The following is a 19,291-nucleotide window of genomic DNA, read 5'->3' as shown; positions in this document are numbered from 1 at the left end:
CCTTCATATATAGCGTTTACATTTTAGAATTGTACATTGCCATAGTAGAAAATCTAGCTTATTTCCCACTTCTATGATGACCATCTTTAATCTTTACAGTTGTTCTTCTTCCTTGAAAAACATCTCTCCTTATTTTAACTTGGGGCTTTAAATTTTGAGTTAAGGATAGAGAATGACACAGGAAGCTCCAAAGTAAGATGAATGAAGAAGAGAATGATTTAATATTTGAATACATTTGGTTGAAGAGCTAAGCATGCCTTTAAAGAAAAGCAGCAATCCAAATAAAGATGCCTATAGGATTTGGGTATTAATAGAACACTATTCTTTGGTATATAAACATTTAATGTCCACCTAACATGTGAGAAATACTGTGTCAAGGAATATTGGTCTTGAACAAGGGACACCAAAATGAAAGACACTTTCCCTGTTCTCAAAGAGAATAGACTAGTAGAGAAGATAGACTTGTAAATGAGTAAGCAAAAACAGTACAAGAATGCTAATAGAGTTACTTACACACACATACACACACACACACACAACCACAACCTGAATTTTAGGATAAAGAATAAGCACACAGCTGAAACTCCAAAGTATAAAAATCTCTAAACTAAACTAGCACTTAGTTTTCTAGTTTCCAAAAGGTTACTTCTGCCACTTAGCTTCTCTCTCTGAATCAACTGTGTTTTTCTAAGCTTGTCCCAGAGTTCGGACTGACAGAATGATAGGTCAGTTAGCCTAGCAAAGGAGATGAAGGAAAATATAAAGGAAAAATCCTACAGGTTATTTTAAACTATGAAATTATCTTGAGACAGGATAAATAAGGATGCTTTCTATTTAATCATAGCTACTTACACCTGAACAATAAAAAAACCTAAACAGGATACACCTGAATAAACATTATGCCAGCATACCTTATTGCCAACCCTAGGCAACAGGGATGACTGTCAAATCTATTTGGAAGGTGTCCAAGAGGAGATTCTCCAACACTTCTTGGCATCCTATTCCACTGTTTAATCACTTTCACAGTCAAGAGGTTCTTCCTAATATAAATCTAAAGTCCTGAGTGTGACTTAAGCCTATTTTCATTTGATCCTCTTAGGAGATAGAGACCATGGATAGTAGGACTTTTAACCATCATTACTCTTTACTTCAAGAAAGAGACTCATCCATGTTTTCTCCATCATGTTAAGAAACCTTAGCAATTTTGCCTTTCCCTCACAATCATGTTTTTCATTTTGTTAATGACTTTTAGGTGTTCCATATTTATTTTTTAATGCAAAAATCAGAAGCGACACAGTAAACCAAAAAATCATTTTCAATATCCTGAAGCTTTTAAAAAAATACCAACTTTCAATATCCTAAGGCTTTTTGAAAAATAAAAAAAACTGTATATTGCTTATACTTCTAGAGTTTGTAACTATAATTATCTGATCCTTTTCCTTTTGTAATGTTTATACTTAAGATGACTTCATCTTTTAACTCTATTTTGCTCCTTTGATTTTTTTATTTCACCTTTGACAGACCATTCTCTTTGACATTTATTTGTCATCATGGCATGATTAAAAACTGCAAACTCCAAAATATTCACTTCCAACTCCAAATGAATATTCATTCATTTCTTGGTTAATAATAATAAAAAGTGAATGAGGACAAAATCCTATGAACCATCACTCAATACCACTTTGCAAGGGGCCAGTGCTAAGCTATTAAAAAATACGTCTCCTTGGTACAGTCCTGAGCATCTGCTGGTAGAGATGGCAAACCATGACGACAACACATCTTCTCAGCACTAATAATAGACAAAAGTTAAAATTCTCAAAAAAACAGGAAGAAAGGGAGGGTAGGTGGAAGGAGGGAAGGGCAGGAAGGAGAAGGACAGAAAGAAAAAAAGGAAGAAAGGAAGTTGAGACGATGGAAGGAAGAAAGGAAGGAAGGAGAATGGAAGAAGAAGGAAGGAGATAAGGAAGGAGATCATTTTCCATTTTTGTAGTATTTTTACAGAGACCCTGTGCCTGTAACTTTTGAAGAACTAGGTACATTCTTCTTATACCAGCTATTTAGATAAGGTTTCCATGGGGAAAGTGATCAGAGCATTATTCTAAGTGGCAGTGATTCTCCCTAGTTCACACGAACAAGATGTTGGTGTATTATCAGAAAAATTCCCAATAAAATACTAATCAACTGCAAATGGGAAAATGACAGATTTGAGATGAAGAAACCTTGCAAAAACTAGTATGATAACGTAATCAGGGTTAACATCACTAGTGATGGATGGTAGATAGTGAATGCCTCCTGATATGATCCACTGAGAAAACAAGTATCATTTTTGTGGTGTTCCTGCCAAGAATGCAAGGCCTGAATGTGGTCATAAGGAAACATCAGACAGAATGTGTCGGGCTCCCCAAGACCACCGCCACATTTGATGATTTGCTAAGAGGACTTACAGAACTCAGCATATGGTTGTACTCCCAGCTATGATTTATTACAGTGAAATAACACAAACCAAAATCAGCCAAGGGAAAAGGCAAATGGGGCCAAGTCCAGAGGAAACCAGGCACAAGCTTCCAAGAGTCCTCTCTCAGTGGCGTCACACCAGATGTGCTTAACTCCCCCAAGACTGAGTTGTGATAACACGGCTTAACTACTGTCTACCAGGAAAGCTCATTAGAGACTCAGTGTCTCTATTGGGAGATGGTGAGGTAGGCACCCTCTGCATGCACATACCAGAATTCCAGACTCCCACAAGGAAAGCATAAGCCATGTCATTTGTACAAACAGTTTAGACACAGTGAGCCACTCTTAACAGTTAGGGTGGTGGGAAGCCTCCGAAATCCAAATTCCTAGATGCCATCCAAGGACCAACCTTGCAAGCAGACCTTTCAAGAGATAGCAGAGAGGCCTGCTATGTCAACTCTTTTCTGCACAGAGGCCAATACAGGGAAAGACTGAGGAACTATTCCAAATTGAAGGTACCTGAAGAGATAAGTCAAACAAATGCAATACATTTTCCTAGATAGGATCCTGGATCAGAAAGAAAAAACAGATACTGTTGAGGCAGCTGATAAAATATGAATGGTGTCTATGGACTGGAGGAAGTGATTTGAAGGGTCTGTGTGCTGGTTATGTAGAAGAGTATCCTTGTTTTTGGAAAATCACAGTTGAATGTGTCAGGATAAAGGAGCCATAATGTCTATAACTTGCTCAAAAGGTTCAGAAAAAATTAATGTTAATGAGTATACATATATAGAGAGAGTAGGTAATAAAGCAAATGCAGTAAAATATTAATAATTGGGGAATCTGGATGAAAGGGATATGGGAGTTCTTTGTGCAGGGATATGGGAGTTCTTTGTGCTGTTCTGGCAACTTTTCTGTACCCTTAAAATTATTTGAAGATTTGAAGTTTGCAATAGTTTGAAAATAAGTTATTTTTATTATGTTTGAAAATACGTTCTTTTCAAAAAATTACCTTAAGAAATATTCAAAGCGTATTATTTTGAACATCTTTGATGATGACAAATTGTCAGTTCTTTTTAAAAGCACTGGATTCTGAGAAACACCTAAGCTCTTTTGTAGTCAATCTGAGGAACAAGGTAAATGACTCCAACTAGGTAATATTTCATTCAATAAGTGAACTTGGTCAAAAAGTAAAGTATGATGATAAAGTAATAAAACTGAATCTTTTGGGTGGCTAGTGATCTGACTCTGATACTGCAATTTAAAAGTTACCAAAAATAATCTGAGCAATGAAAGCACCCGTACAATAAGTGAATGGCAATCTAAGGTCACTACTTATAATACTCCTAAGCATGAGTAAGTTTGGGCAATTTGTTTTGTTTTGATATTTATACCTTGTATATAATTAGGAGGGAGAATATACTTTATAAAAAGTCAACACTAAAAATAAAATTTCTCTCTATACGTGCCCTATAAGCATCAATTAATATTTCTTATAAGAAAATAATAGAATGTAGCAATTTAAGAGTACAGACAATAGAATCAGAGAGACCTGAATTTCAACCCTAGTTCTGCCTGTTTCTAGATAACAGGACCTTGGACATGTTACTTAACCTTTCTCAGACTCAATTTCTTTTCCTGTTAAAATGAGGATAACAATAGTTTTCTTACCTCATAGGGCTGCTGTATGAAGGAAAAGACATGATGCATGAAAGGCCTTACATTTAGGTAGCATAAAATAAATGGTAGCTGCCATTGTTATTATCAGCCATAGTAATAATAAAATCCAGTTTCAAAAATTTATTGGTCTAAGCAACACTTATTGAGTGCTAACTAGGTAGCAGGCACTGTTCTTGCACCAAAAGAGATTTAAAAAAAGAACAAATCCAACAGGTAAAATAAAACATGTATAAGTATAAAGTATAAGTATAATGTAACAGAGAAACATAACCATAAAGACAAAAAAGTTAAATAGAAAGATCCCATCTAGTCTGAAGAAATCAGAAGGTTTCATGGAGAAAGAAGCATTTGATGTAGGCATTGAAGATGGGTAAGATTTTTTGAAATATTAGCAGAAGATGATAGAAGAGGTATGGGAAAAGAAGAAAAATATCCAAGAGAAGAACAAAATGAGTAAGTTTTCAAAGTATAAGTAATGGAGAGAAAAGCAAAGCATTTCCAGTAACCTAGTTTGGATAGACCAGAGGAGATACACAAGCAAACAGAGGAAAGGCATGATGGGGGACAATATAGGGAGGGCCATAAAGCTCAGGCTAAAGAATCTGGACTGAATATATTAGTCACTGGTGAACCACTGAAGGAGATGCTAAGTAGAGAAATTATATGGTCAGAAACTTTCTTCTTATCTAAGAACTATAAAAGTAAAAATGAGAACTGGTCATGAACCATGTCTTACTTTGGGCCAGCTGACATCACCGGACAACTTTCCTCTGTACAGAAATCTGTGATGGTGCCATAAAGCATGTTGATCTGATTGAAGAAATCCACAGCTGCAAAGCAAATATCAGTTATTAGTAACAAGTTAAATTGTAATTGTACTCAGGAAGAATCTTAGATTTATCCATGTTCTTTCGTCTACAAAAAACAGGTGAAAAGCATACACAGAAATCACAATATTTGGCCACACTGACATTAGGAGCTTCTGTTTATTAAGCGAATCCCTTAAGAGAGTAAAAAGGCAAGCACAAAGTAGGAGAAATTATTTGCAACACATATAACCAACACAAAAATCTTGTGTTCAGAATATAAAAAGAACTCCTATAGATCAATAAGAAAAAGACAACACAGTAGAAAAATGTGAGACAGTTTTGAACCAGCACTTCACAAAAAAGTTTCCAGATAGTCAAAAGCATATGAAAAGATGTTGGCAATCATGGAATTGTAAATTTAAATGATAGTGGGATGCCATTCCATAGCCATCAAAAAAGCTAAAATTTATTTGAAAATGCAAAGAGCTAAGAATATCCAACACATTCTTAAAGAAGAACATGGTGCATATCAAAAATTATAAAGCACAATGAATAAAACAGCGTGGACTTAGTAGACCAATGGAATGGAAAAGAGATCAGAAATAGATGTAAGCATAGAAGAAACACTTGATGTATAATAAACCCGTCACTGAAGAATAGGCAAAGGACAGTCTTCTCATAAACAGTTCTGAGTTTATTGGTTATCTCTATGGAAAATAAAACTTCACTCTTCACTCACACCGTACCCAAAAAGCAATTCCAAGTGGATCATACCTCTAAATGTGAAAGGCAAGACAATAAAGTTTAAAAGAGCATAGAAAAATATGTCCATTGGGGGCTGGCCCCATGGTGTAGCAGTTAAGCGTGCGTGCTCCACTGCTGGTGGCCCGGGTTCGGGTCCCGGGCGTGCACCAACGCACCGCTTGTCAGGCCATGCTGTGGCAGCGTCCCATATAAAGTGGAGGAAGATGGGCACAGATGCTAGACCAGGGCCATTCTTCCTCAGCAAAAAGAGAAGGATTGGCATGGATGTTAGCTCAGAGCTGATCTTCCTCACAAAAAAAAAAAAAAAATTTAAAAAAATTTAAAAAAAAGAAAAATATGTCCATGACCTTTGGCATGGATATATTTCTTAAGACGGGCACAAAAAAGCACTAATAATAAAGGAATAGTTTTCCATATGTGTCACTGGATTTACTCCTAGGTTTCTGATATTTTTGATGCTATTCATAATTTTTTATATTGACCTCAGAGCTAACAACCTTCTTAAATTCACGTATTGGTAATAATAACCATGGTTGTAATAACAATCATGGTCTTTCAGTTTTTCACCATTCATTCATATTGGCTATGAATGAAAATGTTCTTTCTTCCTTTCCATTCATTATATCTTTTATTCTTTTTCCTGCCTTACTGCATTGGCTAAGACTCCGGTAAAGTGATAGTGACTATCCTTAACTCATTCCTAATCTGAGAAAACATATCAACATTTCAGTATTAAGTACGATGTTTGCTGTAGCTTTCTTTGTAAATAGATATGCTTTATCAGAAAAAAGTTCTCAACTATTACTTGACAAGTTTTTTATTATGAATTGATTTTGAATTTTATCAAATGTTTTTTCTGCATATATTGAGTTGATCATATGGTTTCTTCTTCTGCCTTTATTTTGGTTAATGTGATGAATTACAACTGATTTATTTTCAAATGTTAAGCCAACTTTGTATTCCTGGAATAAGCTCAATTTGGTCATGATGCGTTATACTTTTTAAGTATTGCTAGATTCAATTTGCTAATATTTTTATTAAGATTTTTACATCTAAGTTCATAAGTCAGATAACCTAGTTTCCTTTCTTATAATGTCCATGTAGAGTTCATAAAACTAGTATTTTCTCCATTCTGTATAACAGCTTGAAAAAGACTGGTGTTATTTCTTCCTTAAATGTTTGGTGGAAACTTCTATTGTGGGAAGATTTTCAATTAGATTACAATTTTTAAAAATAATTATAAGTCTATTCAGATTTTTTTATTCTTGTGTCAACTTTAGTAAGTCAAATTTTTCAACACATATGTCCTTTTCAATTAAATTTTCAAATTTACTGGTATAAATTTGAAGCCTCTTCATAATAATCTCTCATGACTTTTAATATTGTGTAAGATGTGTAGTGATAATTACTTTTTCATTCCTGATATTGGTTATTTGTCCTTTCTCTCATTTTTTCTTGATCAGTCTTACCAGGGGTTATCAATTTTATTAGACTTTTTAAAAAACTAATGTTTTTTTTTTGCTTTGTTGATTCTCTTTATTGTATGTTTGTTTTTTATTTTATTAACTTCTGCTTTTATCTTTTTTTTTTTTTTTGGTGAGGAAGATTGGCTCTGAGCTAATATCTGTTGCCAATCCTTCTCTTTTTGCTGAGGCAGATTAGCTCTGAGCTAACATCTGTGCCCATCTTCCTCTATTTTCCATGTGGGACACCGCCACACATGGCTTGATGAGCAATGCATAGACCTGTGCACAGGATTTGAGCCTGCAAACCCTGGGCCGCTGAAGTGGAGCGCGCGAACTTAACCACTACGCCACCAGGCCAGCCCCATGCTCTTATCTTTACCAAAACCTTTTTTAACTTTCTTTGCATTTAATTTGCTATTGTTTTTCTAAATTCTGGTAATTTATGCTTGGATCATTAATTTTTAATACTTTTTCTTTTCATATATATGTACATAAGGCTCTATATTTCCTTCTCACACAGCTTTAGCTACATCCCACAAGTTTTTATATGTAGTATTTTCCTTATAATATTTCAGTTCAAAATATTTTCTAATTTCCATTGAGATTTATTCTTTCCAAACATACACAGATTTCCTAGTTTTTTGTCATTGATTTCTAGCTAAACACTAGTTAAACACTATGGCCACTATGGTCAAACAATGTATGTTATATGATTTCAATCCTTTCAATTTTTGAAAACGTGCATGTGTATAATTTGAGGTGCTTAGGTCATGAGTCCCTCAGGTCAAGTGTTAATCATGTTGCTCAAATTGTTCTAATTCCTTACTGATGTTTTTCCACTATACTTTCTATCTATTACGGAAAGAAGAGTAGTTAAATCTCCCATTATGACTGTGGATTTGTCTGTTTCTTCTTTTAGTTCAGTCAACTGATTTTAAAGATTTTATTTATTTATTTATTTTCCCCCCAAAGCCCCAGTAGATAGTTGTATGTCATAGCTGCACATCCTTCTAGTTGCTGTATGTGGGACGCGGCCTCAGCATGGCCGGGGAAGCGGTGCGTAGGTGCACGCCCGGGATCCGAACCCCGGGCCGCCAGCAGCGGAGTGCGTGCCCTTAACCACTAAGCCACGGGGCCGGCCCATGTCAACTGATTTTAATATATTTTTGAGATGTTATTAAAGACACATATTCAGAACTTCATATATTCTTTGTGAACTGAACCATTTACTATTTTAAAATCTCCCTCTTTATTAATGTTTTTCTGCCTTGAGGTCTACTTTATCTGATATTAACATGACTATATCAGCTTTTTTTAGACTAGTGTGTAACTTTTCAGTTTCAACCTATATCTGTATACTTAAAGTATGTCTCTTGGAAACAGAATTTAGATTTGTTTTGTTTTATAACCATCTTGACACAATTCTTGTCTTTTTTATTGAAGCATTTTGTCCTTTACATTTAATACAATTACTAATATTTGGATTTCAATTTACTGTCTTAGTATTAGCTATTTATCCTACATGTTATGATTCTTTTTCTTTTCTTTCTTATGTTCTTTAGGATTATTTTTTATTATTCTATTTTTCTCCTCTTTTAGCTGGATAATTATAGATTCATTTATTATTATTTTAGTCCTACCCTAGAGCAGGGGTCAGCAAACTATGACCACAGGGCAAATCTGGCACATCTCCTGTTTTTATAAATAGTTTTATCGGAAAACAACCATGCCCGTTTGGTTACATATTGTCTATGACGGCTTTTGCACAATAGCAGCAGAGGTGAATAGTTGCGACACGGTCCGTATGGCGAGCAAAGCCTAAAATGTTTACTATCTGGCCCTGGACAAAAACAGTTTGTTAACTCTTGTGCTACAGTATAGCACAAGCATCCTTGATTTAACAAAGACCCAAATAAAAATTAGTATTTTTACCTCTTTCCAGGCAGTACATGACCCTTAAGAATAAGGAACAAAACTGACCCAATCCCGTGTCCTCATTGAGTTTACAGGCTAATAGGGAAAACATCACTTGAGTTTTTCATAATGGGACGTACAAGTTGTGGAAGCAAACAGCTTCCCTCAGTGTGCCCTTTCTTTTGATATACAGCAAACAGTCAATAAGAACTCAGTACAAATTAACTCAAGGAAACCACAAGGAGTGTTACAATAACTGCTGACATCTATCTATCCAGCCTCTAATACCCTATTGCCTATACTCTCTCGGGCAAAAATATACCTTTTTAAGTTTCTCAGGCAGAAAGGGAGCATTTAACCACATATTTGAGGACAAATACCACACATGAAGACTTTGACCTCAGCCCCTGGTCCCTCTTATTTACGCAGTCCTAAGATCTCTTTTCATCCCGTTAATTACCCATGAGCAGCACTTTGCTTTTTAAATTCAGACTTTCTGGAGCAGCAAAAGAAAAAAATTGACTTTAAAAGTAGTCAAAGTTAATTGCTGATGAAAGTAGAGCGATAATAAGCATTACATTAAATTTAATCCTACAAGTTTTCCTCTGCCCTCTGACCTCTCAATGAGCCAAAATTTACTAAGTAATGACTCTGCAATTTAATAACTCTTAAGTTGTCCTCCACAGGAATAGAGGACAACTTATGGCTTTGAAATAAGACTCCTTATTTCAACTCCTTATTTCAATCCCAACTCCTATACTTAAAACAGTAGAGTTACTTAACCTCCTTGAACCTCACTTTCCTGCCTTTAAAATTGGGTTCCTTTTGGAGTGCTAAAAACATACGTGTCTAGGGCTGGCCCAGTTGCATAGCAGTTAAGTTTGTGCGCTCTACTGCAGCGGCCCTGGGTTCGCAGGTTCAGATCTTGGGCATGCACCAACGTACCACTTGTCAAGCCATGCTGTGGCGGCGTCCCATATAAAGTAGAGGAAGATGGGCACGGATGTTAGCCCAGCGCCAATCTTCCTCAGCAAAAAAAAAAAGAGGAAGATTGGCAACAGATGTTAGCTCAGGGCTAATCTTCCTCAAAAAAAAATATATATGTGTGTCTACCATAAAGTAGGCATTTAGTAAACCCTAGTGTCCTTCCACAAAGATATGGCCTCAGGATTCTGTGCCACATAAATTATTTATAAGCCATCCATCCAGCTTTTTCCAGAACCCCTGAACTTTCTTTATATCTTCTGTAAGCTATCACTATTTCTAGCAGCACAATGTTCAAAACTAGGCTTTGGTTTCTAGCTGTGAGACTAATTGTTGAATTTGTAAAGATTTCCCATCTTCTACCATTTATCTTTATTTGGCAAGTGAATTGAAGCCAAAAGGCCATTAAAAGATCGCAATCTTATCAACAAATTCCCTTCACTCTTTTATGTACCTGAAATGTTTACTTAATCACTGTCCGTGAGTGGAAATATGTCTAGTCTCAAACTCTATTCACTTCATCAAGTGTCATTTGGGAAGATTACTATAAATAAGGAAAATTTTAGAATCCAATAGTTCAGTCAAATGGTATATTTTCAAAGCAGAATTATATGTTCTAAGGGGATGTTCTAATGCTTCAATTCAAAGTAATTTTTGTTCAGCTATAACTGTGAAATGCCCGTGAAATTTCAGAAGTTCCTGAAGTTCTAGGCATTTCAGTAGTACAGACATTCAATTCTGGCAATTGAGACAGAGAGAACGCAGATAGAAAATGATGATCTGCTTTTATACTTAACAGTCAGAATCTCATGTAGTACAGAAGCTTTACGCTGCCTTTCTTAGATTTTTAAAATTAGTAAATGAGCTCTCAAATAATGGTACAAAAAGGTACAAACAAGTACAAAAAAAAAGAATGTACACGTATATTGGAAATTTATTCTGAATACTGTCTTTGCAGTGTCATAGAACCATCTTATAGCTAAGATGGATCTCATCAAAACAAAGAAATCACTTTATTTCTTTAGTAACTAAACTCTCTTGGTTGAGGAGGATAACCACATTATAAGAAATACCGCTCTTATACGAATGCTGTCACGGTAAGGTTTTAAGACATCTCATTAAAATCCTTTAGGTTCCTAAAAGTTATCAGTGGGTGGTAGCTCAATTTATAAATCCCATGATATATTTCAAATTACAAGAAGATATCATCAAATATTATAAGAAAAATACTGCTTTGCTTTTCTTTAATCAAAGTCTAGACATTTAGTGTATGCTTTCAATTAAATTTCATTTTATTTTTGACTCATATAAATTTCCTCCTGAATGTACACCTGAAATTTTTACAATGTTATAAACCAATGTTACTGCAATAAACAAAAAATTAAAAAAAAAAAAAAAAATTTCCTCCTGAAAAACCATGAATATTAAAAGTACCACTTTTATTCCCAAAATTTCTCTGGCTTAATTCCCAAGAATATATTTACTTTTTACTTATACATTTTTCTTCCTATGGGTTAAAAATATCTCATAAACATATTTTACTAATTTCAGAAGATCACTATTGAATTGTCTTTTTTTATTTTTTTATTTTTTATAAATTTTTATTTATTTATTTATTTATTTCCCCCAAAGCACCAGTAGATAGTTGTATGTCATAGTTGCACAGCCTTCTAGTTGCTGTATGTGGGACGCGGCCTCAGCATGGCCGGAGAAGCGGTGCGTCAGTGCGCACCTGGGATCCGAACCCGGACCGCCAGCAGCAGAGCGTGCGCACTTAACCGCTAAGCCACGGGGCCTGCCCCAAATTGTCTTTTTTTAAAAAAAGCATAATTTAGACAAATAACTGACTATGCTACTGAAAGAGGCAATTTAGCATAGTGGTTAAAGCACAGTTTCAGAAAATCTATAGCTCTACATTGGAGCCCATGCTCTGCATTTAATAGCTGTATTACCTAGGCAAATTACTAATCTTTCTGTGTCAGCTTCCTTATCTATATTAAACTGGGATAATAACAGTACCTATCTCATGAGGTTGTAAAGATGAAATCCATGTAGAAAGGACAGCAGACTGCCAGACACATAATCAGTGTCCTATAAATGTTAATTTGCTATTATCATTTTTTTCACTGAAGATGGTAAATCTATGCTTTGTATTACATTATAACAGGAGACAAGAATTTCTTAAAGCTCCATATTCAGAAATAAAATAACATAAAGGCTACAGTGGATTGAGGTGTCACTATATTGTACTATTAGGTTTCTGACTGGATCCTAAAATAGATAGCACCCCAACACTCACGTACAATGAGGCTACTAACCTAACTTAGAGAGTCTACGGAGAAAAAGCAAGTCTACTTACTGTTCACTGCAACCCACTCATTTAGATCTTCCCCCTCAGGAAGCATGACAGCCATCCGGAGGTTGCCACTGCCAAGTGTGGCTTCTGCATGCTTTAAGAGCTCATACTGGTGAGAACCCTCTGGAATGTTCTTCTTTGGTTTAAACGTTTTAGAGGAGCGACTACCACTATGAATAGAAAAACAAAAAGGCACTTCAATATTTAAGGCATGACTTTCAACAGAGTCTACTACACTACATTACTGGATAAAACAGCATAGAGGCGATCCCAAATGTCCACAAATAAACAGCCCTAAATTGTATTGGCTACATTAAATCCTGGCAGTATAACTGCTCTAACTACTGTGTTTGATACCCAGAACTTCTACAAACCTTCTCTATGTTTCCTACTGCAGCTCCGAAGGAGGAAAAGAATTTTTAGCTGTAACTAATCCAGCTTTTCACAATACATTAATGATTCAGGATTAGAGGTTGTAATCTATAAAAAACAAAAAAAGGTCTCCTGTGATAATTTTTAGTCATTTTATTCCTTTTCACTCATATTCTAAGTCTCTCATCCTAAAATAGATAATTTGTTTCCTTCGTATAAAAAGCATCAAGATACAAGTTTATATTAATAAAACACAAAAATCCTAGAGCAAGACAAAGAAAAGCTACATGTTCTTCTACCCAATTATAGAAAGCATTAGCAATCTTAATCCAGAATTCCAGGTATGCAGACAACTAATATTGTTGGTTTGCTCAAATTTCTGAATGTGTGTATATACAGAGTTACACATACATATATATTTTTTAAATAGATCAAATGCAACTAGTCTTAGAAATGGTTTTAAGAGTTTTTAAGAGAGAGATTCTTCTGTTAATGCTGGAAAATTCTTATCAAATTGTATTATATTCTAGTCAACCCTTCTCCATACTTTCTTCTCTTCACATGGAAAGGAACAGATAGGAAAGAATGAATTAGAAGAGGCTGGATAAGTGGGAACTCCATAAAGTTTAATGTTACTAAATTCATAGCACCAAAGTATCCAGACATTTGAACATATAAATATGAAAGCAGAATTCCAAAAACAACAGATAAACAATAGTAATACCTTCCAAGCTCTCCATAGCTTTTCATTCATTATCTGCTTCTCCCAAGCTTACTCCCAAGATCTCTCCCTTTTTCCCCCAAGATAAAGCAGGAGTTCTCAACCCTGGCTACATATTAGAATCACCTGAAGAGCTTTCAAAACATATTGAGGATCCTGAGATAAACTAAGAATCTACCAGTCAACCCAAATATCCAATTCAAATCACATGTATTTTTCACTGTAAGGTAATGGCATTCTCATTTAATATGTCTCTACTCAGGTGTTTCATTAGAGTAAACTGATGCTCCTAAGCTCTAACACTGCCCTCTCTCCCCACAGACATCTCTACTCAACAGCCAAGGTATCTCTTTAAAATCACTAATCAGATGCTATTACTCCTCGGCTTAAAAACACTCAGTGGCTTTCCAGTGCACTCAGAGTAAATCCGAAAGTCAAATATTAGACACAGTTAGACTCTGGACCCACACTAGAGCATAGAAACTCTTCTTCAGTTTAATCAGGTAATGCATTAAACACCAAATTCTCTCCCAGCATCTCTAAAATATAAAAACATAGAAAAGATCATTATGCTTGCCAAGCTTGAGGCTTATTTCATTTTCCTGCTTCTTCTCACCCTTTGTTTATCAAACTTTAGTGTGAGAAACAAACTTCACCAATATTTTTTACAAAAAGACATTTACTAATTTATGTATGATTAATTACAAAAATAGCTCTCCTATGACTAATCCGGTGCATGTCTTCAGGCAGAGTGTAAGTTAAGTACACTCCCTTTAATTAGCCCACTGCTCAGACTGAAGCAGCAAGTGAGGACGTGACAAGCTGCTCTGAAAAGGGCTTGGAGAGGACATGAAAACTACAAGGACATCAGCTGTGCCTGCCTCAGGAAGGTCAGAGCCTCACCTGCCCCCCAAACCCTCACTTATTGAACCACTCTGACATGAAGTTTTAGGCTTCCAAATGTTTTCTTTATCGATGCCCAACGCAGAATTGATCTTCCACAAAGCTAAGGAAATCTACCTCATAAAAGACTTTATACTTGGGTAGAAAGGAAAAAAATCTGAGTTCCATTTGTGAAGGCCAGCTTTGACACTTATCAGCTATGTTTTCTCAGCCAAATTACCCAACTTTCTGGAGCCTATTTTTTCTTTTAACAGTGAAAGCCTAATAAAAATAACAAAACATCACCACTACCCATATCAGAGAAGAGCTGCAAAGTGAGAAAATAATACACATGAGAAAAAAATTTTAAACTGTAAAGTGGTGTGAAAATGTTAGTATTTTCACTATCCTTTCTTTTCCTGAACCAGAATGACTCAGAGTGAAAAAAGAAATGGTAATGCAATGTCCAAGCTGGATTCACTCCCCATTCCTACCCTCATCTCCTAAGACTGGATGGGGAGAAATATAACCATACTTTGGAAACAAATGCTTTTACATATCCAGTGCAAAACAGAATTTTTAAAAATTTTTGTTTTGTTCTTTGGTGCTATTCCCATATCCAGGTTCACGTGATCTCAGAATACTCGTGGGCTAGAATGGAAATCAAGAAAACAAAGTTCTATTCCTCATTTTGCTATTTTCTTCTTATATTACTTAGGAAACCACAAATTATCATCTGGGCTTCAATTTCTTTATTTTGTTTTTTGAAAGTCTGGAAAATAACTTTTTACAAAAGGGTATAATTTAAAGATGACATAATGTTTATAAAATGATTTTATTTTATTTTATTTTATTTTTTTTTAAAGATTTTATTTATTTAATTTTTTCCCCCCAAAGCCCCAGTAGATAGTTGTATGTCATAGCTGCACATCCTTCTAGTTGCTGTATGTGGGACTCGGCCTCAGGATGGACGGAGAAGTGGTGCCTCGATGCGCACCCGGGATCCGAACCCGGGCCACCAGCATTGCAGCGCACGCACTTAACCACCAAGCCACAGGGCCGGCCCTATAAAATGATTTTAGTTCCCTATGGACCGTCGACTGCCTTCTCTGTTCCTCATTTCCATGTACATTCATACTTCCAAAATGCTTTCAAGTCATCCATCTAATTTGTCTTCTCTCTGACCCTTCTGCTTTACTCAGGCAGAATAACTTAACCATTTCAATACTCTATATTTTTTTAATATTCTTTTTCAAAACTATATTCAGTTTTTTCTTCATCTAATACCTGAAACTTCTCCTACCAGTATCCACCCTACCCTGGAATGGGTGGTCAATAAATATTGCTCTTCATTCCTAGGTCAAAAGACTGACTGACAAAATCCTCAAGTTCAAAAGCACAAATACCAAAGCATGTACACAAAAGTCCTCATCAATGAGTATAAGTTCATATATTGTTTCTATAGTAACAGTATATGGCCAAATGCATATATCTCACACGGCATTTTAAGACATTTGATGCAAATATTTAAAAACATTTTCAGTAACAGAAAGTATATTGCTTTCCCACCCCACCCTCCTCTGTATATCAGAAGAATCTCAGAAGAAACGTCTTGTGATACTTCTGGAGAGTCTTCCAGAGAGTCTATGTCAGAATGCTTGTGTCTGTTTTTGTTCATTTTCACACGTGGGTTATATACTACAGTATACTAAATGTTTTTCACTTAATATACCCAGGAGATTGTTGTATATTAATGTAGATCTACTTTATTCTTTTTCAAGATTGAACAGTATTTCCTTATATAGATATATATTTCAATCAGTCACCTATTGATAAACATTAGGTTGTTTCCAGTCATTTGTGACTACAAACAATGCTGCTGTAAATATCCTCATGCATATGCATATATGAAGGATAAATTCCTAGAAGTAAAATTGCTGTGCTAAAGGGCATGTACATTTTTATATTTTATATATGTCCTATTTTTTTCCCCAAATAAGTTGTACCCTTTTACAGTCCCATTAATGAGATATCAGGGTAGCTATACACATTTTTGGTCTTAGAGGACAGGAATTCAATTGCTAATTTCTCTGCTACAGCTCCCAACACAGCATCATAACTATATGTGAATTTAGAGCTCTCTGATTAGAATGTGAATGATACATTACATATGAAGGGTGCGGTATTGATAATTTATAGCATTAGCCTGAGGTCTTTTCTTTCCAAATCAACATCCAGGATTCAGGTTTGTTTTCCCAAGTCCTCTTACTCATATTTGAAGCCCAAGCAATTTCCAGAACAAGACAGGATGGTTTGACAAGTAAATATCTGAGTCCTAAGGGAAAACTCTGAACACACATCCCTTATAATTCTTAGTCATGCAGTTTGATCAACCTTTGGTAAATTCCAACAGCACCATTTATTTCCTCTTTGAGACCCTAAAGAATAGATTAGGCTATGTAGTGACACCTAGGTTAATTCCCATAAACTGTTTCCTACCATCTCAACAGTGTCACATCCATCATTACCCTTAATTTTAACACTTTATTGTTCAATCTAACTATCAACAAAGTTGATATTTTCTAAGTTGGACTGGAGAATCTTAAGGCTGAAGAAATAGGGGGGATGGATTTATAGATTTATAGTGCCCTCAAAAGAGGGGCACTAACTGGTAAGAGTTAGAAGAATAGATATCTGTATTTTTTGACACTGAAGAACATGTCAATATATTCAAAAGTAGAAGCAAATTAATATCAACTTGTGTGAGTCAGTAACTCCATCCCTTCAAAGTTAAGCGCCTTACTCTGACCACACAGCTAGTTAAATGGCAGAAGCGGGATGCAACAAGAGTCCATTATCTTGAACAAGTTACTTAACATTACCAAGCCTCAGCTTCCTCATCTATAAAATGGGAATAATAATACCTACCTTACTATTGAACCTTGTGGTAAGAACTCCACTAGTATTAGTTCTCTTTGTTCCACCTTTAGGTACCAACCTGTCATTCACATCAGTAGCTCTTTCCATAGGTCTAAGTCCAATACTAGAGATCAGGTACTTGATAAATACTTGTTAATTGATAGTTCCAGTCAACTTCAGGCTGAGAACTCCTACATCAGGACAGTAATGATGATGATTAATATTAACTAATATTTACTGCAGGCTTTGTGCTCAAAAGTATTGTACATGCAATATCTCATTTAATCCTCATAACTCTGTGATGTAAAATATTATAATTTTCTTTATTTTACGGGTAACAAAACTGAGGCTTAAAGTACTTAAATAATTTGCTCAAGATTATAAAACTGGTAAATTAAGGAGCAACAATTTAAATCTTCAAAACCCATTCTTTTATCTACTACCCAACACTACATGATGCTTATGTTTATCTTCTATCCAATTATTTCTAACAATTTTCTTCCTATATCACCACACTTTAATCAAGTCAATTATCAAACAACACAAGGCTAATTTATACTGAGTTATTAGTAGGCTCATTTTAAAAACAATCTGCAAACTAATTTCATTTTATCATATCTCTTCTAATTTATGTGAATACTTGGTACTGTCATTAAGGAAAAATAAAATTCCACCAGAGAGCAATTTCCCCCCAAAGGCTGCCAAACACACTCATGCTTTCAGAAAGGCAGGTATGTACAGCAAAATATGTTAGAAATTGTCAAAATCAAGTAGGATGTATTCTAGAAATAATAAAGCTAAAAGTTATGAGTACCAAAAAGACCATCTTGATTCAAGACAGTAGGCAATCAGAACAAACATACCTACTTATATTTCTGCCTGACATCACTTTTAAATCACTATTATTATTGGTGGTGCTGTTGCTGTTATTGTTAATGTTAGGAGAGTAAAAAATTCTTAACATTGCTCAAAAGCAAGAAGGCTATCAGCAGATCACAAATTGAGGAATTCTGCTAAGATTAAAAAGTTGATGAGACACACAGACAGAGAACATCTGAAAAAACATGGCTAGAACATGCCCAGTAGATGACACAATGAAAGTAAGAGTGATTATTCCCACTGTGCTCCAAACTCAGAATCTGGATTATAGGAGGGGGAAAGGACCCTGGGAGACTCTTCCAGAATTATATAGGAACTTGATTCAGAGTCTTTGAGCAAGTGAATCCCAATACCCTGCTCTGCAGGCCTTTTTCTGAGAAGTAGGCAAGTGGCAGCAGGTATTAAACATTAAGCTAAACTCAGAGCTTTGGGAGGGAGAAACCACTATAGGCAATTTATTAAAATTAAAAACTCTGCTCTGTGAAAGACACTGTAAGCCACACACTGGGAGAAAATCTTTGCAACCATATATCTGATAAAGGACTTGTATCCAAAATATACAAAAAGTCTTAAAATTCAACACTAAGAAAACAACCCAGGGGCTGGCCCCGTGGCTTAGCGGTTAAGTGCGTGCGCTCCACTACTGGTGGCCCAGGTTTGTATCCCGGGCGCACACCGATGCACCGCTTCTCCAGCTGCGTCCCACATACAGCAACTAGAAGGATGTGCAACTATGACATACAACTATCCACTGGGGCTTTGGGGAGAAAAAGGGAAAAAAAGGAGGAGAATTGGCAATAGATGTTAGCTCAGGGCCAGTCTTGGCCAGTCTTCCTCAGCAAAAGGAGGAGGATTGGCATGGATGTTAGTTCAGGGCTGATCTTCCTCACACACACACACACACACACACACACACAAAAAGAAAGAAAACAACCCAATGAAGCAATGGGCGAAGATATGAACAAACCCCACCAAAGAATATATACAGATGGCAAATAAACATATAAAAAGATGCTCAACATCATTTGGCATCAGAGAATTGCAAATTAAAACAATGAGATACCACTACACACCTATTCAAATGAATACA

General features: G+C 35.6%; 1 protein-coding gene across 3 annotated transcripts in view; it reads right to left on the bottom strand.

The window, feature by feature from the left end:
- MOB1B (MOB kinase activator 1B) overlaps positions 1-19,291 on the bottom strand; it is a 57,559-nt gene that overhangs the window by 5,168 nt on the left and 33,100 nt on the right. For 2 of the 3 annotated variants that reach the window (XM_004419154.3, XM_087434413.1), the window contains exons 2-3: positions 12,432-12,598; positions 4,871-4,964 (exon numbers count right to left, since the gene is read on the bottom strand). In XM_004419154.3, coding sequence (XP_004419211.2) covers positions 4,871-4,964; positions 12,432-12,598 — 261 coding nt within the window. Of the gene's footprint in view, positions 1-4,870; positions 4,965-12,431; positions 12,599-17,401; positions 17,514-19,291 lie in introns of all 3 variants that reach the window. The other variant, XM_087434414.1, reaches the window with a different exon arrangement.

The sequence above is a fragment of the Ceratotherium simum genome, chromosome 8 (genome assembly GCF_057802395.1).
Source record: "Ceratotherium simum simum isolate JZ-2026a chromosome 8, ASM5780239v1, whole genome shotgun sequence".
Classification (NCBI taxonomy): Eukaryota; Metazoa; Chordata; class Mammalia; order Perissodactyla; family Rhinocerotidae; genus Ceratotherium; species Ceratotherium simum.
This window is presented reverse-complemented; position numbering and strand designations above follow the sequence as displayed.